Source organism: Oncorhynchus keta, unplaced genomic scaffold, assembly GCF_023373465.1.
Source record: "Oncorhynchus keta strain PuntledgeMale-10-30-2019 unplaced genomic scaffold, Oket_V2 Un_contig_2111_pilon_pilon, whole genome shotgun sequence".
NCBI lineage: Eukaryota > Metazoa > Chordata > Actinopteri > Salmoniformes > Salmonidae > Oncorhynchus > Oncorhynchus keta.
Window position 1 is genome coordinate 83,962 of NW_026282320.1, and position 23,996 is coordinate 107,957.

The 23,996-nt window shown below is 48.1% G+C and overlaps 1 protein-coding gene across 1 annotated transcript in view; it reads right to left on the reverse strand.

Annotated features, from left to right (window-relative positions):
* LOC127920901 (thyrotropin-releasing hormone-degrading ectoenzyme-like) overlaps nucleotides 1–23,996 on the reverse strand; it is a 135,112-nt gene that overhangs the window by 39,422 nt on the left and 71,694 nt on the right. Inside the window, exon 4 of the mRNA XM_052504922.1 lies at nucleotides 17,564–17,751. Coding sequence (XP_052360882.1) covers nucleotides 17,564–17,751 — 188 coding nt within the window. The remainder of the gene's footprint in view (nucleotides 1–17,563; nucleotides 17,752–23,996) is intronic.

Consider the following 23,996-nt stretch of genomic DNA (forward strand, 5'->3'; position numbering starts at 1 on the left):
GGGGGGGTTGTTCATGATGAAACTCTCATATTAAACACCAATGGTACTCACAATGTTGATGGTTTACAGGGCATTCAGAAAGTATTCAGAAAGTATTCAGACCCCTTCCCTTGTTCCACATGTTGTTATGTTACAGCCTTATTCCATAACGGATTAAATATAACCTTTTTTTCTCAGCAATCTACACACAATACCCCATCATGACAAAGCAAAAAAACAGCTTTATTTATTTTTTTGCAAATTTATTAGAAATAAAAAAACAGAAATATCTTATTTACATAAATATTCAGACACTTTGCTATGAGACTCAAAATTGAGCTCAGGTGCATCCTGTTTCCATTGATCATCCTTGAGATGTTTCTACAACTTGATTGGAGTCCACCTGTGGTACATTCAATTGATTGGACATGATTTGGAAATGTACACACCTGTATATATAAGGTCCCACAGTTGACAGTGCATGTCAGAGCAATAACCAAGCCATGAGGTGGAAGGAATTGTCCGTAGAGCTCCGAGACAGGATTGTGTCGAGGCACAGCTCTGGGGAAGGGCACCAAAATATTTCTGCAGCATTGAAGGTCCCCAAGAACACAGTGGCCTCCATCATTCTTAAATGGAAGAAGTTTGGAACCACCAAGACTCTTCCTAGAGCTGTCTGTCAGGACAAACTGAACAATCAGGGAGAAGGGCCTTGGTCAGGGAGGTGACAAGTACCCGACGGCCACTCTGACAGAGCTCTAGAGTTCCTCTGTGGAGATGGGAGAACCTTCCAGAAGGACAGCAATCTCTGCAGCGCTCCACCAATCAGGCTATTACGGTAAAGTGGAAGGAAACCACTCCTCAGTAAAAGACACATGACTGCCAAAAGGCAGCTAAAGACTCTCAGACCATGAGAAACAAGATTCTCTCGTCTGATGTAACCAAGATTGAACTCTTTGGCCTGAATGCCAAGCATCACATCTGGAGGACACCTGGCACCATCCCTACGGTGAATAGTGGTGGTGGCAGCATCATGCTGTGGGGATGTTTTTCAGCAACAGGGACTGGGAGACTAGTCAGGATCGAGGGAAAGATGAATGCAGCAAAGTACAGAGAGATCCTTGACGAGAAAACCTGCTCAGGACCTCAGACTGGGCCAAAGGTTCACCTTCCAACAGGACAACGACCCTAAGCACACAGCCAATACAACGCAGGAGTGGCTCCGAGCCAGAGCCTGGACTTGAACCCGATCAAACATCTCTGGAGAAACCTGGAAATAGCTGCGCAGCGAAACTCCCCATCCAACTCCCCATCCAACCTGACAGAGCTGGAGAGGATCTGCAGAGAAGAATGGGAGAAACTCCCCAAACACAGGTGTGCCAAGTTTGTAGCGTCAAGACTCAAGAGTCGATGCTGTAATCACCGCCAAAGGTACTTCAACAAAGTTTTGAGAAAACTTACGTAAATGTGATATTTCCTTTTTTATTTTTCATAAACTAGCAAACATTTTCTAAAAACCTGTTTTTTCTTTGTCATTAAGAGGTATTCTGTGTAGATTGATGAGGGGGAAAAAACTATTTAATCAATTTTAGAATAAGGCTGTAACAACATGTGGAAAAAGTCGAGGGGTCTGAATACTTCCCGAAAGCACAGTATATTTAGAGTTTTACAGCTTCATCATTCAATTGTTTATATAAACATATTTGATTATTTTATTTATTTGACATGTGATTTTTTAATTTTACCTTTATTTAACCAGGCAAGTCAGTTAAGAACAAATTCTTATTTTCAATGACGGCCTAGGAACAGTGGGTTAACTGCCTGTTCAGGGGCAGAACGGCAGATTTGTACCTTGTCAGCTTGGGGGTTTGAACTTGCAACCTTCCGGTTACTAGTCCAACACTCTAACCGCTACCCTGCCGCCCCCATAAGGCCACACAGAGGGCCTCTAGATGTCTAGGGCCACTAGATGTCTTGGGATAAATTACATAACATTCTGGTAGTTTACTAGTACTAGTTTCCAGTAATACAGTATTCCCTCCATTTGTCACCCTAGTGTGGAGTGGGGGACATTCATGTTGCTTTCAACCCAGACGGCTCTCCTCTGTGTTACGAAGGCTGTCCTCACTGCCAAAGCTGACTCTCCATCCTCTGTTCTCATCCTCCGAGATCTATACTCTGCCTTCGACACTGTGAACCATCAGACCCTCCTCTTCATCCTCTCAGGGCTGGGTGTCTCAGGCTCTATCAGATCCTCCTCTCCACCCTCTCAGGGCTGGGTGTCTCAGGCTCTATCAGATCCTCCTCTCCACCCTCTCAGGGCTGGGTGTCTCAGGCTCTATCAGATCCTCCTCTCCACCCTCTCAGGGCTGGGTGTCTCAGGCTCTATCAGATCCTCCTCTTCACCCTCTCAGGGCTGGGTGTCTCAGACTCTATCAGATCCTCCTCTCCACCCTCTCAGGGCTGGTTGTCTCAGGCTCTATCAGATCCTCCTCTCCACCCTCTCAGGGCTGGGTGTCTCAGGCTCTATCAGATCCTCCTCTCCACCCTCTCAGGGCTGGGTGTCTCAGGCTCTATCAGATCCTCCTCTCCACCCTCTCAGGGCTGGTTGTCTCAGGCTCTATCAGATCCTCCTCTCCACCCTCTCAGGGCTGGGTGTCTCAGGCTCTATCAGATCCTCCTCTCCACCCTCTCAGGGCTGGGTGTCTCAGGCTCTATCAGATCCTCCTCTCCACCCTCTCAGGGCTGGGTGTCTCAGGCTCTATCAGATCCTCCTCTCCACCCTCTCAGGGCTGGTTGTCTCAGGCTCTATCAGATCCTCCTCTCCACCCTCTCAGGGCTGGGTGTCTCAGGCTCTATCAGATCCTCCTCTCCACCCTCTCAGGGCTGGGTGTCTCAGGCTCTATCAGATCCTCCTCTCCACCCTCTCAGGGCTGGGTGTCTCAGGCTCTATCAGATCCTCCTCTCCACCCTCTCAGGGCTGGGTGTCTCAGGCTCTATCAGATCCTCCTCTCCACCCTCTCAGGGCTGGGTGTCTCAGGCTCTATCAGATCCTCCTCTCCACCCTCTCAGGGCTGGGTGTCTCAGGCTCTATCAGATCCTCCTCTCCACCCTCTCAGGGCTGGGTGTCTCAGGCTCTATCAGATCCTCCTCTCCACCCTCTCAGGGCTGGGTGTCTCAGGCTCTATCAGATCCTCCTCTCCACCCTCTCAGGGCTGGGTGTCTCAGGCTCTATCAGATCCTCCTCTCCACCCTCTCAGGGCTGGGTGTCTCAGGCTCTATCAGATCCTCCTCTCCACCCTCTCAGGGCTGGGTGTCTCAGGCTCTATCAGATCCTCCTCTCCACCCTCTCAGGGCTGGGTGTCTCAGGCTCTATCAGATCCTCCTCTCCACCCTCTCAGGGCTGGGTGTCTCAGGCTCTATCAGATCCTCCTCTCCACCCTCTCAGGGCTGGGTGTCTCAGACTCTATCAGATCCTCCTCTCCACCCTCTCAGGGCTGGGTGTCTCAGGCTCTATCAGATCCTCCTCTCCACCCTCTCAGGGCTGGGTGTCTCAGGCTCTATCAGATCCTCCTCTCCACCCTCTCAGGGCTGGGTGTCTCAGACTCTATCAGATCCTCCTCTCCACCCTCTCAGGGCTGGGTGTCTCAGGCTCTATCAGATCCTCCTCTCCACCCTCTCAGGGCTGGTTGTCTCAGGCTCTATCAGATCCTCCTCTTCACCCTCTCAGGGCTGGGTGTCTCAGGCTCTATCAGATCCTCCTCTCCACCCTCTCAGGGCTGGTTGTCTCAGGCTCTATCAGATCCTCCTCTTCACCCTCTCAGGGCTGGTTGTCTCAGGCTCTATCAGATCCTCCTCTCCACCCTCTCAGGGCTGGGTGTCTCAGGCTCTATCAGATCCTCCTCTCCACCCTCTCAGGGCTGGGTGTCTCAGGCTCTATCAGATCCTCCTCTTCACCCTCTCAGGGCTGGGCGTCTCAGGCTCTATCAGATCCTCCTCTCCACCCTCTCAGGGCTGTGCGTCTCAGGCTCTATCAGATCCTCCTCTCCACCTTCTCAGGGCTGGGTGTCTCAGGCTCTATCAGATCCTCCTCTCCACCCTCTCAGGGCTGGGTGTCTCAGGCTCTATCAGATCCTCCTCTCCACCCTCTCAGGGCTGGGTGTCTCAGGCTCTATCAGATCCTCCTCTCCACCCTCTCAGGGCTGGGTGTCTCAGACTCTATCAGATCCTCCTCTCCACCCTCTCAGGGCTGGGTGTCTCAGGCTCTATCAGATCCTCCTCTCCACCCTCTCAGGGCTGGGTGTCTCAGACTCTATCAGATCCTCCTCTCCACCCTCTCAGGGCTGGGTGTCTCAGACTCTATCAGATCCTCCTCTCCACCCTCTCAGGGCTGGGTGTCTCAGACTCTATCAGATCCTCCTCTCCACCCTCTCAGGGCTGGGCGTCTCAGGCTCTATCAGATCCTCCTCTCCACCCTCTCAGGGCTGGGCGTCTCAGGCTCTATCAGATCCTCCTCTCCACCCTCTCAGGGCTGGGCGTCTCAGGCTCCATCAGATCCTCCTCTCCACCCTCTCAGGGCTGGGTGTCTCAGACTCTATCAGATCCTCCTCTCCACCCTCTCAGGGCTGGGCGTCTCAGGCTCTATCAGATCCTCCTCTCCACCCTCTCAGGGCTGGGCGTCTCAGGCTCTATCAGATCCTCCTCTCCACCCTCTCAGGGCTGGGCGTCTCAGGCTCTATCAGATCCTCCTCTCCACCCTCTCAGGGCTGGGTGTCTCAGGCTCTATCAGATCCTCCTCTCCACCCTCTCAGGGCTGGGCGTCTCAGGCTCTATCAGATCCTCCTCTCCACCCTCTCAGGGCTGGGTGTCTCAGGCTCTATCAGATCCTCCTCTCCACCCTCTCAGGGCTGGGTGTCTCAGGCTCTATCAGATCCTCCTCTCCACCCTCTCAGGGCTGGGTGTCTCAGGCTCTATCAGATCCTCCTCTCCACCCTCTCAGGGCTGGGTGTCTCAGGCTCTATCAGATCCTCCTCTCCACCCTCTCAGGGCTGGGTGTCTCAGGCTCTATCAGGTCCTCCTCTCCACCCTCTCAGGGCTGGGTGTCTCAGGCTCTATCAGATCCTCCTCTCCACCCTCTCAGGGCTGGGTGTCTCAGGCTCCATCAGATCCTCCTCTCCACCCTCTCAGGGCTGGGTGTCTCAGGCTCTATCAGATCCTCTTCTCCACCCTCTCAGGGCTGGGTGTCTCAGGCTCTATCAGATCCTCCTCTCCACCCTCTCAGGGCTGGGCGTCTCAGGCTCTATCAGATCCTCCTCTCCACCCTCTCAGGGCTGGGCGTCTCAGGCTCTATCAGATCCTCCTCTACACCTCTCAGGGCTGGGTGTCTCAGGCTCTATCAGATCCTCCTCTCCACCCTCTCAGGGCTGGGCGTCTCAGGCTCTATCAGATCCTCCTCTCCACCCTCTCAGGGCTGGGCGTCTCAGGCTCTATCAGATCCTCCTCTCCACCCTCTCAGGGCTGGGTGTCTCAGGCTCTGCACACTCTGCATCCTACCTGGCAGGCCGCTCCTACCAGATGAAATTAAGAGGATCTGTGTCTGCACCATGTACCACTACTGGTGTCCCCCTGAGCTCGGTTCTAGGCCCTCTTCTCTTCTCTCTCAACACCAAGTCACTCGACTATGGCATATTTTCAAATAACCCTGCCCACCACCTCAAGCTCAACCTCAACAAGACAGAGCAGCTCTTCCTCCCGGGGAAGCGCCTGCCCGCTCTAAGACCTCTCCACAAGGTTGACAACTCCACTGTGTCCCACTCCCAGAGTGCAAAGAACCTTGTTGTGACCCTGCAAAAACACACTAATGGTGGAACCAACTCCCCCAAAAAAAAAATCTTTTTTTTTTAGGACAGCAGAGTCCCTGCCCATCTTCTGAAAACATCTGAAACCTTACATCCTCAAAGAGTATGTTACATAATCCCACAGTACCTCCCCCACCCACCCTTTCAGGAACTAACACTCAACATTATTTCCCTTTTACTAGCAAGGACTTTGCTGAGCTACTTTATTGGGTAAGAATGTACTGGCTGTGATTATCTTACCTAGTTATGTTAAGATAAATGCACTAATTGTAAATTGCTCTGGATAAGAGCGTCTGCTAAATGACTTAAATATAATGTAAAATATATATATATTTTTTCAAGAGCGACAAACTTGACTTTTAAAAGAACAGATACTCTATCGCTGGGCAAAAATGAAGGAAAGAAGAATATCAATTGTGGAGTGGAGTCAGAAACTCAACCATCATCCACTTGACTTTCAAGAGAAGATAGACCCTGCTGGCCTGGTGTGCATCGAGCCTGTTCAATGTTTCATGTGTTGTGGAGTAGGGTAGCTATTATTATTTATCTCTGGTAAGTGTGCCTCTAGTCTAGCACGACCAGGAAACACCAAAGGACTCTACCGTCTGTAGTTTCGCCCTCTCCCTCTCTCTCTCTCTCCCACTCCCTCTCTCTCTCTCCTCTCCTTCTACCTCTCCACCTCTCTCCTTTCCCTCTCCTTCTACCTCTCCACCTCTCTACCTCTCTCCCTCTCTCCTGCTCCCTCTCCTTCTACCTCTCTCCCTCTCTCCCTCTCTCCCGCTCCCTCTCCTTCTCTCCTTCTACCTCTCCAACTCTCTCACTTTACCTCTCTACCTCTCTCTCTCTCTCCCGCTCCCTCTCCTTCTACCTCTCTCCCTCTCTCCCGCTCCCTCTCCTTCTACCTCTCCACCTCTCTACCTTTCCCTCTCCACCTCTCTACCTCTCACCTCTCTCCCTCCTCTCCCCTCCTTCTACCTCTCCACCTCTCTACCTCTCTCCCTCTCTCCTGCTCCCTCTCCTTCTACCTCTCTCCCTCTCTCCCTCTCTCCCTCTCTCCCTCTCTCCCGCTCCCTCTCCTTCTCTCCTTCTACCTCTCCAACTCTCTCACTTTACCTCTCTCTCTCTCTCCCGCTCCCTCTCCTTCTACCTCTCTCCCTCTCTCCCGCTCCCTCTCCTTCTCTCCTTCTACCTCTCCACCTCTCTACCTTTCCCTCTCCACCTCTCTACCTCTCTCTCTCTCTCCTGCTCCCTCTCCTTCTACCTCTCTCTCTCTCTCCCGCTCCCTCTCCTTCTCTCCTTCTACCTCTCCACCTCTCTCCCTTTCCCTCTCCACCTCTCTACCTCTCTCCCGCTCCCTCTCCTTCGACCTCTCTCCCTCTCTCCCGCTCCCTCTCCTTCTACCTCTCTACCTCTCTCCCTTTCCCTCTCCACCTCTCTACCTCTCTCTCTCTCTCCTGCTCCCTCTCCTTCTACCTCTCTCTCTCTCTCCCGCTCCCTCTCCTTCTCTCCTTCTACCTCTCCACCTCTCTCCCTTTCCCTCTCCACCTCTCTCCCTCTCTCCCGCTCCCTCTCCTTCGACCTCTCTCCCTCTCTCCCGCTCCCTCTCCTTCTACCTCTCTCCCTTTCCCTCTCCTTCTACCTCTCCACCTCTCTCCTTCTACCTCTCCACCTCTCTCCCTTTCCCTCTCCTTCTACCTCTCCTTCTACCTCTCCACCTCTCTCCCGCTCCCTCTCCTTCTCTCCTTCTACTTCTCCACCTCTCTCCCTCTCTCCTGCTCCCTCTCCTTCTACCTCTCTCCCTTTCCCTCTCCTTCTACCTCTCCACCTCTCTCCTTCTACCTCTCCACCTCTCTCCCTTTCCCTCTCCTTCTACCTCTCCACCTCTCTCCCGCTCCCTCTCCTTCTCTCCTTCTACTTCTTCACCTCTCTCCCGCTCCCCTCCTTCTACCTCTCCACCTCTCTCCTTCTACCTCCCTCCACCTATCTCCTCTCTCCTGCTCCCTCTCCTTCTACCTCTCTCCCTTTCCCTCTCCTTCTACCTCTCCACCTCTCTCCTTCTACCTCTCCACCTCTCTCCCTTTCCCTCTCCTTCTACCTCTCCTTCTACCTCTCCACCTCTCTCCCGCTCCCTCTCCTTCTACCTCTCCACCTCTCTACCTCTCCACCTCTCCACCTCTCCCCCGCTCCCTCTCCTTCTACCTCTCCACCTCTCTACCTCTCCACCTCTCTCCCGCTCCCTCTCCTTCTACCTCTCCACCTCTCTACCTCTCCACCTCTCCACCTCTCCCCGCTCCCTCTCCTTCTACCTCTCCAACTCTCTTGTACCTCTCCACCTCTCTCTACCTCTCTCTCCCTCTGTCCCTGGTTGGCCTGCCTTTAATCAATAATAGGTGGTCTGGTCAAGATACACTGTTGTTAATCCACCCACAGCCTTATGAATATCCTGTAGGACTGTTGATGCTAGTTCAGAATAATCAAAGCACGACTGTAATGTCATGCAAATGAATGCACACGTTAGAATGTATGAACGATGCCTGCACCACCTTCAAGCTTGGCTTGAGACTTTACTGAACAGAGTGAAATAGTTTACAAGTATTTAAATCTTCTCTCTCTCTCTGGCCTCATCACACCAAGTGGAGCATCTGGCCTCATCACACCAAGCATCACACCAAGGAGCATCACACCAAGTGGAGCATCAGGCCTCATCACACCAAGTGGAGCATCGGGCCTCATCACACCAAGTGGATCTGGCCTCATCACACCAGTGGGCCTCATCACATCCACCAATGGAGCATCTGGCCTCATCATCACCAAGTGGAGCATCAGGCCTCATCACACCAAGTGGAGCATCTGGCCTCATCACACCAAGTGGAGCATCAGGCCTCATCACACCAAGTGGAGCATCGGGCCTCATCACACCAAGTGGAGCATCGGGCCTCATCACACCAAGTGGAGCATCGGGCCAAGTGGAGCATCGGGCCTCATCACACCAGTGGAGTAACAATAAAATTACATAAAAATATCGAGGCTTCTTATTAACAGCTTCTACCCCAACCTATAAGACTCCTGAACAGCTAATCAAACGGCTACCCAGACTATTTGCATTGACCCCCCCCCCCCACATGTACTGTACATATTACCTCAATTACCTCAACTTACTATTTTATTGTTGCTCTTTCATTATTTGTAGTTTTTCAACTTTTCTTTTTGATTAATTGATTGATTTTATTTTATTCAGATTATTTTAGTAAATACTTTCTCAACACTTATTTTTTTATTTAAACTGCATTGTTGGTTAAGGGATTGTAACTCAGCATTTCACTGTTGTATTCGGCACATGTAAAAAAAAAAAAAAGAAAGAAAATTATTTGATTAAAGAAAAAATCTTTGTCCAGTTCGAGGTTAGTAATCACTGTCCTGATGTCCAGAAGACTTGGTTCAGAGCATGTAAAACAGCATCTCTCTCTCTCTCTCTCTCTCTCTCTCTCTCTCTCTCTCTCTCTCTCTCTCTCTCTCTTCTCTCTCTCTCTCTTCTTTCTCTCTCTCTCTTCTCTGTCTCTCTCTTCTCTGTCTCTCTCTCTTCTGTCTCTCTCTCTCTTCTCTGTCTGCCTGTCTCTCTCTCTTCTCTGTCTGTCTCTCTCTCTCTCTTCTCTGTCTGTCTCTCTCTCTCTCTTCTCTGTCTGTCTCTATCTCTCTGCTCTCTCTCTCGCTCTCTCTTCTCTCTCTCTTCTCTCTCTTCTCTCTCTCTCTCTCTCTCTCTCTCTTTTCTCTCTCTTCTGTCTCTCTCTTACTCTCTGTTTGTCTCTCTCTCTTCTCTGTCTCTCTCTCTCTCTTCTCTTCTCTCTCTCTCTCTTCTTCTCGCTCTCTCTCTTCTCTGTTTTCTCTCGCTCTCTGTTTGTCTCTCTCTCTCTTCTCTGTCTCTCTCTCTCTTCTCTCTCTTCTCTCTTTTTCTCTCTCGCTCTTCTTTCTCTCTCTTCTGCTCTCTCTTTCTCTCTCTTCTCTCTCTCTTCTCTTTCTCTCTCTCTCTCAATTAAATTCAAGGGGCTTTATTGGCATGGGAAACATTTTAACATTGCCAAAGCAAGTCTCTCTCTCTCTCTCTCTTCTCTCTCTCTCTCTCTCTCTCTTCTCTCTCTCGCTCTCTGAGAGGAGAAGCCAGCTAGCTTACCTATTGATTCCTTAAAAGCCTTTTCTCATTATTTCCCAGTGCAGGCCAAGGTAGCCAGCCATGATGGGTTGGGGGGGAATGTAAAGGGTTTACTTGTTTTAAATGGCAAACTTAGAAAGCTGTGGTGTTTGAGTCACCATTAGCAGTTCTGTTTTCTTCTTCTTTCTCCAGTAAGCTTTCAGAAGAAGCACGCTAAGACTGAAAAAAACCCACGTCTACCAATGGCAGGTGAGGAAGGGAGATAAAGGTTGCCATTGACAACCTGTCTGCCCTGTCAGTACAGTCTTGCCCTCAGAAGTGCATTTTAGAAATATTATGCAGCATCGATTGGACAGGCTATATTAACTACAGCCTTCAGTGGTGTGAAGTTTCTCTACATTATCTACAGCCTTCAGTGGTGTGAAGTTTCTACATTATCTACAGCCTTCAGTGGTGTGAAGTTTCCTCTACATTATCTACAGCCTTCAGTGGTGTGAAGTTTCTCTACATTATCTACAGCCTTCAGTGGTGTGAAGTTTCCTCTACATTATCTACAGCCTTCAGTCTGTCTGTTTCTCTCATTATCTCAGCCTTCAGTGGTGTGAAGTGTCTCTACATTATCTACAGCCTTCAGTGTGTGAAGTTTCCTCTACATTATCTACAGCCTTCAGTGGTGTGAAGTTTCCTCTACATTATCTACAGCCTTCAGTGGTGTTTTCCTCTACATTATCTACAGCCTTCAGTGGTGTGAAGTGTCCCTACATTATCTACAGCCTTCAGTGGTCTGAAGTTTGCCACATTATCTACAGCCTTCAGTCTGTGAAGTTTCCCTCTCATTATCTACAGCCTTCAGTGGTGTGAAGTTTCCTCTACATTATCTACAGCCTTCAGTGGTGTGAAGTTTCCTCTACATTATCTACAGCCTTCAGTGGTGTGAAGTTTCCCTACATTATCTACAGCCTTCAGTGGTGTGAAGTGTCCCCTACATTATCTACAGCCTTCAGTGGTGTGAAGTTTCCTCTACATTATCTACAGCCTTCAGTGGTGTGAAGTTTCTCTCTCATTATCTACAGCCTTCAGTGGTGTGAAGTGTCCCTCTCATTATCTACAGCCTTCAGTTTGAAGTTTCTCTACATTATCTACAGCCTTCAGTGGTGTGAAGTTTCCTCTACATTATCTACAGCCTTCAGTGGTGTGAAGTTTCCACTACATTATCTACAGCCTTCAGTGGTGTGAAGTTTCTCTACATTATCTACAGCCTTCAGTGGTGTGAAGTTTCCACTACATTATCTACAGCCTTCAGTGGGGGCTACATTATCTACATCCTTCAGTGGTGTGAAGTTTCCTCTACATTATCTACAGCCTTCAGTGGTGTGAAGTTTCTCTCTACATTATCTACAGCCTTCAGTGGTGTGATGTTTCCTCTACATTATCTACAGCCTTCAGTGGTGTGAAGTTTCCTCTACATTATCTACAGCCTTCAGTGGTGTGAAGTTTCCTCTACATTATCTACAGCCTTCAGTGGTGTGAAGTTTCCTCTACAAACAGCCTTCAGTGGTTGACATTTCCTCTACATTATCTACAGCCTTCAGTGGTGTGAAGTTCCCTCCATTATCTACAGCCTTCAGTGGTGTGAAGTTTACTTACATTTTACAGCCTTCAGTGGTGTGAAGTTTCCTCTACATTATCTACAGCCTTCAGTGGTGTTTTGAAGTTTCTCTACATTATCCACAGCCTTCAGTGTTTAGTTCTTCTTTCTACAGCCTTCAGTGGTGTGAAGTTTTCACATTATCTACAGCCTTCAGCTGGACTGAAAAACCCTCTACATTATCTACAGCCTTCAGTGGTGATAAAGTTTTTCCATTATCTACAGCCTTCAGTGGTGTGAAGTTTCCTCTACATTATCTACAGCCTTCAGTGGTGTGAAGTTTCCCTGCATTATCCACAGCCTTTTAGAAGTTTCCTCTGGACACATTATCTACAGCCTTCAGTGGTGTGAAGTTTCCTCTACATTATCTACAGCCTTCAGTGGTGTGAAGTTTCCCTACATTATCTACAGCCTTCAGTGGTGTGAAGTTTCCTCTACATTATCTACAGCCTTCAGTGGTGTGAAGTTTCCTCTACATTATCTACATCCTTCAGTGGTGTGAAGTTTCCTCTACATTATCTACAGCCTTCAGTGGTGTGAAGTTTCCTCTACATTATCTACAGCCTTCAGTGATGTGAAGTTTCCTCTACATTATCTACAGCCTTCAGTGGTGTGAAGTTTCCTCTACATTATCTACAACCTTCAGTGGTGTGAAGTTTCCTCTACATTATCTACAGCCTTCAGTGGTGTGAAGTTTCCTCTACATTATCTACAGCCTTCAGTGGTGTGAAGTTTCCTCTACATTATCTACAGCCTTCAGTGGTGTGAAGTTTCCTCTACATTATCTACAGCCTTCAGTGGTGTGAAGTTTCCTCTACATTATCTACAGCCTTCAGTGGTGTGAAGTTTCCTCTACATTATCTACAGCCTTCAGTGGTGTGAAGTTTCCTCTACATTATCTACAGCCTTCAGTGGTGTGAAGTTTCCCTACATTATCTACAGCCTTCAGTGGTGTGAAGTTTCCTCTACATTATCTACAGCCTTCAGTGGTGTGAAGTTTCCTCTACATTATCTACATCCTTCAGTGGTGTGAAGTTTCCTCTACATTATCTACAGCCTTCGGTGGTGTGAAGTTTCCTCTACATTATCTACAGCCTTGGTGATGTGAAGTTTCCTCTACATTATCTACAGCCTTCAGTGGTGTGAAGTTTCCCTACATTATCTACCTTCAGTGGTGTGAAGTTTCTCTCCATTATCTACAGTCTTCAGTGGGTGAAGTTTCCTCTACATTATCTACAGCCTTCAGTGGTGTGAAGTTTTTACATTATCTACAGCCTTCAGTGGTGTGAAGTTTTCTACATTATCTACAGCCTTCAGTGGTGTGAAGTTTCCTCTACATTATCTACAGCCTTCAGTGGTGTGAAGTTTCCTCTACATTATCTACAGCCTTCAGTGGTGCAGAAGTTTCCTCTACATTATCTACAACCTTCAGTGGTGTAGTTTCCTCTACATTATCTACAGCCTTCAGTGGTGTGAAGTTTCCTCTACATTATCTACAGCCTTCAGTGGTGTGAAGTTTCCTCTACATTATCTACAGCCTTCAGTGTGAAGTTTCCTCTACATTATCTACAGCCTTCAGTGGTGTGAAGTTTCCTCTATTATCCAGCCTTCAGTGTTGTGAAGTTTCCTCTACATTATCTACAGCCTTCAGTGGTGTGAAATTCCCCGATTACCCTTTTCCCCTTCCTCCCTCCTTGTCTTCTAAGAAGGGAGACTCAAAACATTGAGACAATAGTTTTTCTTCAGTAAAAATGGGATTTTTGGAGGAAAACTCCTTCCCAGGGCAGAGGTAAAGCATGGAGAGAAGACACTGTGTGGACAGGAGAAGACAGTATTAGGATGCAGAGACGATGTCCCTTGCCTCTCCTCTAAACGCTTATCCCTCTCCTCGCCTCGCACAGCCTTGCCTACCCGAATCAGAGGAACACGAGGGAGGGATACCAGATTGGTTCAGAATGAATTATTAGTTCACCTTCATGGAAGATTAAACTAATCCATCCACATGTTGCCAGGGCTTCTCCTGAACACTACTGCTTCTAAACACAGTTCTACCCTCTGAACACAGTTCTGCCCTTCTAAACACAACTCTACCCTATAAACACAGTTCTACCCTTCTAAACACAGTTCTACCCTTCTAAACACAGTTCTACCCTCTAAACACAGTTCTGCCCTTCTAAACACAGTTCTACCCTTATAAACACAGTTCTACCCTTCTAAACACAGTTCTACCCTTCTAAACACAGTTCTACCCTCTGAACACAGTTCTACCCTTCTGAACACAGCTCTACCCTTCTGAACACAACTCTACCCTTCTGAACACAACTCTACCCTTCTGAACACAGCTCTACCCTTCAAAACACAGCTCTACCCTTCAAAACACAGCTCTACCCTTCAAAACACAGCTCTACCCTTCAAAACACAACTCTACCCTTCTGAACACAACTCTACCCTTCTGAACACAGTCCTTCTACCCTTGAACACAGTTTTACCCTTCTAAACACAGCTCTACCCTTCTAGTTGTCTGTCTGTTACCTCCACTGGACCCTTCTGAACACAGCTTTACCCTTCAAAACACAGCTCTACCCTTCTGAACACAGTCCTACCCTTCAAAACACAGCTCTACCCTTCAAACACAGCTGTACCCTTCAAAACACAGCTCTACCCTTCTGAACACAGTTTTACCCTTCTAAACACAGCTCTGCATAGCGAGAGAGAGATATTAGATTAGATTTTATTAGTCCCATGTACAGGGACGCAGATGTAGTTGCATGGTACAGTGAAATTCTTCAGCTGCGAGTTCCGACACTGCAGGTGTGAATAAAACATGCATATGAAAAAATGCAAACTTTAAATAATAATATTTACATATTTACAACGAAGAGAGAGAGATCATCTGGGAGAGAACAGTTTAGTAATACAGTAGACCTGATCGACAGCTTTCTGTTACCTCCACTGTGTGGACAGGAGAAGACTAGTTGTCTGTCTGTTCCCTCCACTATGTGGACAGGAGAAGACTAGTTGTCTGTCTGTTCCCTCCACTATGTGGACAGGGAGAAGACTAGTTGTCTGTTACCTCCACTATGTGGACAGGAGAAGACTAGTTGTTGTCTGTTACCTCCACTATGTGGACAGGAGAAGACTAGTTGTCTGTTCCCTCCACTGTGTGGACAGGAGAAGACTAGTTGTCTGTCTGTTACCTCCACTATGTGGACAGGAGAAGACTAGTTGTCTGTCTGTTCCCTCCACTATGTGGACAGGAGAAGACTAGTTGTCTGTCTGTTACCTCCACTATGTGGACAGGAGAAGACTAGTTGTCTGTCTGTTCCCTCCACTATGTGGACAGGAGAAGTTACCTCCACTGTGTGGACAGGAGAAGACTAGTTGTCTGTCTGTTCCCTCCACTGTGTGGACAGGAGAAGACTAGTTGTCTGTCTGTTCCCTCCACTATGTGGACAGGAGAAGACTAGTTGTCTGTTACCTCCACTGTGTGGACAGGAGAAGACTAGTTGTCTGTCTGTTACCTCCACTATGTGGACAGGAGAAGACTAGTTGTCTGTCTGTTACCTCCACTATGTGGACAGGAGAAGACTAGTTGTCTGTCTGTTCCCTCCACTATGTGGACAGGAGAAGACTAGTTGTCTGTTCCCTCCACTGTGGACAGGAGAAGACTAGTTGTCTGTCTGTTACCTCCACTGTGTGACAGGAGAAGACTAGTTGTCTGTTACCTCCACTATGTGGACAGGAGAAGACTAGTTGTCTGTCTGTTCCCTCCACTGTGTGGACAGGAGAAGACTAGTTGTCTGTTACCTCCACTGTGTGGACAGGAGAAGACTAGTTGTCTGTCTGTTCTAGTTGTCTGTTACCTCCACTATGTGGACAGGAGAAGACTAGTTGTCTGTTACCTCCACTGTGTGGACAGGAGAAGACTAGTTGTCTGTTACCTCCACTGTGTGGACAGGAGAAGACTAGTTGTCTGTCTGTTACCTCCACTGTGTGGACAGGAGAAGACTAGTTGTCTGTTACCTCCACTGTGTGGACAGGAGAAGACCAGTTGTCTGTTACCTCCACTATGTGGACAGGAGAAGACTAGTTGTCTGTCTGTTCCCTCCACTGTGTGGACAGGAGAAGACTAGTTGTCTGTTTCCCTCCACTGTGTGGACAGGAGAAGACTAGTTGTCTGTTACCTCCACTGTGTGGACAGGAGAAGACTAGTTGTCTGTCTGACCTCCAGACAGGAGAAGACTAGTTGTCTGTCTGTTCCCTCCACTGTGTGGACAGGAGAAGACTAGTTGTCTGTTACCTCCACTGTGTGGACAGGAGAAGACCAGTTGTCTGTTCCCTCCACTATGTGGACAGGAGAAGACTAGTTGTCTGTTACCTCCACTGTGTAGACAGGAGAAGACTAGTTGTCTGTCTGTTACCTCCACTGTGTGGACAGGAGAAGACTAGTTGTCTGTTACCTCCACTGTGTGGACAGGAGAAGACCAGTTGTCTGTTACCTCCACTGTGTGGACAGGAGAAGACTAGTTGTCTGTTACCTCCACTGTGTGGACAGGAGAAGACAGTTGTCTGTCTGTTACCTCCACTATGTGGACAGGAGAAGACCAGTTGTCTGTTACCTCCACTGTGTTGACAGGAGAAGACCAGTTGTCTGTCTGTTACCTCCACTGTGTGGACAGGAGAAGACTAGTTGTCTGTTCCCTCCACTATGTGGACAGGAGAAGACCAGTTGTCTGTTACCTCCACTGTGTTGACAGGAGAAGACTAGTTGTCTGTCTGTTACCTCCACTGTGTGGACAGGAGAAGACTAGTTGTCTGTTACCTCCACTGTGTGGACAGGAGAAGACCAGTTGTCTGTTCCCTCCACTATGTGGACAGGAGAAGACTAGTTGTCTGTTACCTCCACTGTGTGGACAGGAGAAGACTAGTTGTCTGTCTGTTACCTCCACTGTGTGGACAGGAGAAGACTAGTTGTCTGTTACCTCCACTGTGTGGACAGGAGAAGACCAGTTGTCTGTTACCTCCACTGTGTGGACAGGAGAAGACCAGTTGTCTGTCTGTTACCTCCACTATGTGGACAGGAGAAGACCAGTTGTCTGTTACCTCCACTGTGTTGACAGGAGAAGACCAGTTGTCTGTCTGTTACCTCCACTGTGTGGACAGGAGAAGACTAGTTGTCTGTTCCCTCCACTATGTGGACAGGAGAAGACTAGTTGTCTGTTACCTCCACTGTGTGGACAGGAGAAGACTAGTTGTCTGTTCCCTCCACTGTGTGGACAGGAGAAGACTAGTTGTCTGTTACCTCCACTGTGTGGACAGGAGAAGACTAGTTGTCTGTTACCTCCACTATGTGGACAGGGAGAAGACCAGTTGTCTGTCTTCCCTCCACTGTGTGGACAGGAGACCAGTTGGACAGGAGAAGACTAGAAGACCAGTTGTCTGTTCCCTCCACTGTGTGGACAGGAGAAGACTAGTTGTCTGTCTGTTACCTCCACTGTGTGGACAGGGAGAAGACTAGTTGTCTGTCTGTTACCTCCACTGTGTGGACAGGAGAAGACCAGTTGTCTGTTACCTCCACTGTGTGGACAGAGAAGACTAGTTGTCTGTCTGTTACCTCCACTGTGTGGACAGAGAAGACCAGTTGTCTGTCTGTTACCTCCACTGTGTGGACACTGTGTGCCCAACAGGAGAAGACTAGTTGTCTGTTACCTCCACTGTGTGGACAGGAGAAGACTAGTTGTTGTCTGTTACCTCCACTGCTTGTGGACAGTACAGAAGACTAGTTTCTTCATACATGGTTTTAGCTTCTCAGCTTTGCCCTCTTTGTTGTTGTGGAAGTGAGACCAATAAAAGAAGAAGAAAAGTAATGATATAAAGAAGGGTTAAAAACCATAATGAAAAGGTCTGCAGTCCTCAGCTGCCAGTACCTACCTTCTGTTGAAAAGTTCAGGGTCTCTGAACCTGGCGTCCCTGTCGTAGACAAAGTGTTCCTGTGTGATGGTGACGCTGTGGTCCAGACTGTAGTTCTTACTGATGGTCACAACAGGATAACCCATCTGAAGGGTCCAGCAGTCCATCACCTCCTTAATGTTGATGTCCTTCCCTTCCTTCTGCATGGCCTGGGGGGGGATATGTCGGGGAATCAATTATTGGTCACTTTCACAATTAACCAGTTAATCAGTCAGACATAATGCTTGTGTTTTGGTCTAGTCAGTACAGTAATACATAATGCTTTGTGTCATAGCTCAAATGTAATTAATGCTTGTGTTTATAGTCACAGTAATACATAATGCTTGTGTTTATAGCTAGTCTTACATAAGTTTATATCAGCAGTAATACATAATGCTTGTGTTTATAGCAGTAATACATAATGCTTGTGTTTATGCTCCAACAGTACAGTAATACATAATGCTTGTGTTTATAGCTCCAGCCCAGTCAAAACTGTTCGCTGCTCTGGCCCCCAATGGTGGAACAAACTCCCTCACGACGCCAGGACAGCGGAGTCAATCACCACCTTCCGGAGACACCTGAAACCCCACTTCTCGAGGATTTTGTCGGGAGGCGAGGAATACCTCACCCCCCCCCAACAAGATTTAGTGCAAAGGATAAAGGTGTAATCCTAAGAGGTGTCTAGCTAAATGACTTAAATGTAATGTTTAGTTTGTCGGTAGCGAGTAATGAAGGTGTTTAGCTTACAGTACAGGATAAAATAATGTTTAGCTTTTAGATGCACTAGCTTGTAATAAAGCTTGTGCTGTTACAGGGAGGCGAATACATGAACTGGAGGCGAGTAATCATAAGTGTGAATGCACCAATTTGTACAGTACAGCTCTGGTTTTATACAGTACAGCAGTAAGCTTGTCACATCATGCTTGTGTTTATGCTCCAACAGTACAGTAATACATAACTTAAATACAGTATGCTTGTGTTTATGTAAATACAGGATAATCCAACAGTACAGTAATACATAATGCTTGTGTTTATAGCTCCAACAGTACAGTAATACATAATGCTTGTGTTTATAGCTCCAACAGTACAGTAATACATAATGCTTTGTGTTTATGAAGCTCCAACAGTACAGTAATTTAGCATACATGAAGCTTGTGTTTATTGTTTATAATGCTTGTGCTCCAACAGTACAGTAATACATAATGCTGGTTTATAGCTAGCGGGAGTCATAATGCTTGTGTTTATAGTTAAGTAGTAAAGCCTATATAATGTACATTGTACAGTAATACATAAGGTGTTTAGAAAAGCTTGTACGGGAGCTTGTCGGGAGGCGAGGATATGAAGGTGTTTAGCTTGTCGGGAGGCGAGGAGGTGTTTATGAAGGTGTTTAGCTTGTCGGGAGGTGTTTAGCTTGTCGAGGACATGAAGGTGTTTAGTTGTCGGGAGGCGAGGATATGAAGGTGTTTAGCTTGTCGGGAGGCGAAGGTGGATATGAAGGTGTTTAGCTTGTCGGGGAGGCGAGGATATGAAGGTGTTTAGCTTGTCGGGAGGCGAGGATATGAAGGTGTAGCTTGTCGGGAGGCGAGGATATGAAGGTGTTTAGCTTGTCGGGAGGCGAGATATGAAGGTGTTTAGCTTGTCGAGGATATGAAGGTGTTTAGCTTGCGAGGACATGAAGGTGTTTAGCTTGTCGGGAGGCGAGGATATGAAGGTGTTTAGCTTGTCGGGAGGCGAGGATATGAAGGTGTTTAGCTTGTCGGGATGCGAGGACATGAAGGTGTTTAGATGAAGGTGTCTTGGGAGGCGAGGATATGAAGGTGTTTAGCTTGTCGGGAGGCGAGGACATGAAGGTGTTTAGCTTGTCGGGAGGCGAGGATATGAAGGTGTTTAGCTTGTCGGGAGGCGAGGATATGAAGGTGTTTAGCTTGTCGGGAGGCGAGGATATGAAGGTGTTTAGCTTGTCGGGAGGCGAGGACATGAAGGTGTTTAGCTTGTCGGGGAGGCGAGGATATGAAGGGATGCGAGGATATGAAGGTGTTTAGCTTGTCGGGAGGCGAGGATATGAAGGTGTTTAGCTTGTCGGGAGGCGAGGATATGAAGGTGTTTAGCTTGTCGGGAGGTGAGGATATGAAGGTGTTTAGCTTGTCGGGAGGTGAGGATATGAAGGTGTTTAGCTTGTCGGGAGGTGAGGATATGAAGGTGTTTAGCTTGTCGGGGGCGAGATATGAAGGTGAGGACATGAAGGTGTTTAGCTTGTCGGGAGGCGAGGATATGAAGTGTGTTTAGCTTGTCGAGGATATGAAGGTGTTTAGGTGGCGAGGATATGAAGGTGTTTAGCTTGTCGGGAGGCGAGCATATGAAGGTGTTTAGCTTGTCGGGAGGCGAGGATATGAAGGTGTTTAGCTTGTCGGGAGGCGAGGATATGAAGGTGTTTAGCTTGTCGGGAGGCGAGCATATGAAGGTGTTTAGCTTGTCGGGAGGCGAGGATATGAAGGTGTTTAGCTTGTCGGGAGGGCGAAGGGAGCTTGTATGAAGGTGTTTAGCTTGTGGATATGAAGGTGTTTAGCTTGTCGGGAGGCGAGGATATGAAGGTGTTTAGCTTGTCGGGAGGCGCAGGGACAGGAAGGTGTTTAGCTTGTCGGGAAGGTGTGTTTAGCTTGTCGGGAGGCGAGGATATGAAGGTGTTTAGCTTGTCGGGAGGATATGAAGGTGTTTAGCTTGTCGGGAGGCATATGAAGGTGTTTAGCTTGTCGGGATGCGAGGATATGAAGGTGTTTAGCTTGTCGGGAGGCGAGGACATGAAGGTGTTTAGCTTGTCGGGAGCTTGGAGGATATGAAGGTGGTTAGCTTGTCGGGAGGCGAGATATGAAGGTGTTTAGCTTGTCGGGAGGCGAGGATATGAAGGTGTGTTTAGCTTGTCGGGAGGCGAGGATATGAAGGTGTTTAGCTTGTCGGGAGGCGAGGATATGAAGGTGTTTAGCTTGTCGGGAGGCGAGGATATCGGGAAGGTGAAGGTGTTTAGCTTGTCGGGAGGCGAGGATATGAAGGTGTTTAGCTTGTCGGGAGGCGAGGATATGAAGGGAGGCGAGGATATGAAGGTGGTTAGCTTGTCGGGAGGCGAGGATATGAAGGTGGTTAGCTTGTCGGGAGGCGAGGATATGAAGGTGTTTAGCTTGTCGGGAGGCGAGGATATGAAGGTGTGTTTAGCTTGTCGGGAGGCGAGGATATGAAGGTGAAGGTGTTTAGCTTGTCGGGAGGCGAGGATATGAAGGTGTTTAGCTTGATATGAAGGGAGGTCAGGCGAGGATATGAAGGTGTTTAGCTTGTAGCTTGTCGGGAGGCGAGGATATGAAGGTGTTTAGCTTGTCGGGAGGCGAGGATATGAAGGTGTAGCTTGTTAGCTGAAGGTGTTTAGCTTGTCGGGAGGCGAGGATATGAAGGTGTTTAGCTTTGTCGGGAGGCGAGGCGGATATGAAGGTGTTTAGCTTGTCGGGAGGCGAGGATATGAAGGTGTTTAGCTTGTCGGGAGGCGAAGGATATGAAGGTGGTTAGCTTGTCGGGAGGCGAGGATATGAAGGTGTTTAGCTTGTCGGGAGGCGAGGACATGAAGGTGTTTATGAAGGTGGTTAGCTGAAGGTGTCGGGAGGCGAGGATATGAAGGTGTTTAGCTTGTCGGGAGGCGAGGATATGAAGGTGTTTAGCTTGTCGGGAGGCGAGGATATGAAGGTGTTTAGCTTGTCGGGAGGCGAGGATATGAAGGTGTTTAGCTTGTCGGGATGCGAGGATATGAAGGTGTTTAGCTTGTCGGGATGCGAGGACATGAAGGTGTTTAGCTTGTCGGGAGGGAGATATGAAGGTGTTTAGCTTGTCGGGAGGCGAGGATATGAAGGTGTTTAGCTTGTCGGGATGCGAGGACATGAAGGTGTTTAGCTTGTCGGGAGGCGAGGATATGAAGGTGGTTAGCTTGTCGGGAGGCGAGGATATGAAGGTGTTTAGCTTGTCGGGAGGCTTGTCGGGAGGCGAGGATATGAAGGTGTTTAGCTTGTCGGGAGGCGAGGATATGAAGGTGTTTAGCTTGTCGAGGATATGAAGGGAGCTTGTCGGGGCGAGGATATGAGGTGTTTAGCTTGTCGGGAAGGTGAAGGTGTTTAGCTTGTCGGGAGGCGAGGATATGAAGGTGTTTAGCTTGTCGGGAGGCGAGGATATGAAGGTGGTGTTTGAAGGTGTTTGTCGGGAGGCGAGGAGGTTTAGCTTGTATGAAGGTTTGTTGTCGGGAGCGTTGTCGGGAGGCGAGGGAGGTGTTTACGTCCATGTACTGGTTTAGCTTGTCGGGATTGCGAGGATATGAAGGTGTTTAGCTTGTCGGGGGAGGTCCGAAGGTGTTTTGCCTGTTTGAAGGTGGTTAGCTTGTCAGGGAGGCGAGGTCCATGAAGGTGTTTAGCTTGTCGGGAGGCGAGGGCATAGCTTGTCAGCATTGGTTCACGTCCATGTACTGGTGTTTCTTGCCTGAGGCGTGGACTGCTTGTTACAGGGGCATAGCTGGTCAGTTGTTCACGTCCATGTCCGTTTTGCCTGTTTGATTGCGCAGAGGACAAGCTGGTCAGAAGGTGTTCACGTCCATGACTGTCGTTTTGCCTGTTTGATTGCGTTACAGAGGACATAGCTGCATTGCATGTACTCCATTGTTCAGTTGTTCACATCCATGTACTGTCGTTTTGCCTGTTTGATTGCGTTACAGGGGCATAGCTGGTCAGTGTGTTCATCCATGTACTGGTTTTGCCTGTTTTATTGCGTTTGCTGGTCAGTGTGTTCATCCATGTACTGTCGTTTTGCCTGTTTGATTGCGTTACAGAGGGCAGTTGGTTCAGTGTTTGTTCACATCCATGTACTGTCGTTTTGCCTGTTTGATTGGTCGTTACATCCATGTACTGTCGTTTTGCCTGTTTGATAGCTGGTCAGTTTGTTCACACTGTCGTTTTCCATGTTAGCTGGTCAGGTCATCCAACTGTCGTTTTGCCTGTTTGACGTTACAGAGGGCATAGCTGGTCAGTTTGTTATCCATGTACTGTCGTTTTGCCGGTGGTTCAGTTTGTTCACATCCTTCGAGGTCAGATGTGGTTTTGGGCAAATGATGTCATCTATCCATGGTTTATGGTTTGGATAAATTGTAATCATCACAGTGGGAACAACATCCTCTATGGACTTCCTGATGAACTCAGTGTATACATTGATATTATTTTCCGAGACAACACAAACATTTCCCAGTCCATGTGATCAAAACAATCTTGAAGGCATAGATTTTGATTGGTCAGTCCAACGTTGAACAATCCTTACAATGGGTCCCTTCCTGTTTAAATTTCTGTCAATAGGAAGGGAGGAGCTAAATGGAGGCGTGATCTAATTTGCCAAAGGTAGGGCGGGGAGGGGTAGCCTCCCCCGGAAGGGGAAGTAGCACAGGAGATGGGCTGATCGAACTTTGGTGGCTTTTTTCTCCAATTTCCTTTATTAAAGTCCCCAGATACAGTCAATGCGGCTTCAGGATATGTGGTTTCCATATTTCAGTGTAGTTCTTTGAGAGCCATAGCAGTGTTGGCTTGGGGGGGGGGGGGGAACATACACGGCCGTGAAGATGACCGAAGGAACATGATCTTGGGAGGTAATGAGGTCGCCATTTGATGGTGATGTATTCCAGTTTCGGAGAACAAAAAGGACTTCCTGTACATTACCACCATGAGTAGTTCATCATGAAACATACAACTCCATCTTTTCTTTTTCCCGGAGAGTTCTTTCTTCCTGTCCGCGTGATATATGGAGAACCCCACAGGCTGACTGTATGGGGACGGGATATATCCGGAGAGAGCCATGGTTCCACAAAAACAGAGTACGTTACAGTCCCTGATGTTTCTCTGGAAGGAGATCCTCGTCTGCTTTATTGTACAGGGACGGAAAGTAAGGACAATAATACACCCGGAAGCGATGGGATGGTAATGCAGGCCTCCTGAGTCTGACTAAGAGCCCTTCTCCTTGTTCTTCTTCTGCAGTGACGGTGTCTTGGAGCAGCCCCCAGGATGAATGGAACTGCCTCAGGGAGTATAAACAAAGGATCCAGTACAGGGAAATTGAATCTAAATGCTGGTGACTGACCGCCCATCTAATATCCAACAGTTATTTACGGCTGTAGGTTAATTATGCAATAAACGTTTTTGAGCAAATAATGTAAGAAATAACACAGAAAAAAAATATACAATATACTGCAAAGTTGGCGAGGAGCTAGAAACAGGACAACCATGTCTGTTGCCATAATCTAGTACTATCATTCAGTCTGTCATTAGTATCATTACTATCATTCAGTCTGTCATTACGATCATTCAGTCTGTCATTACTATCATTACGATCATTCAGTCTGTCATTACGA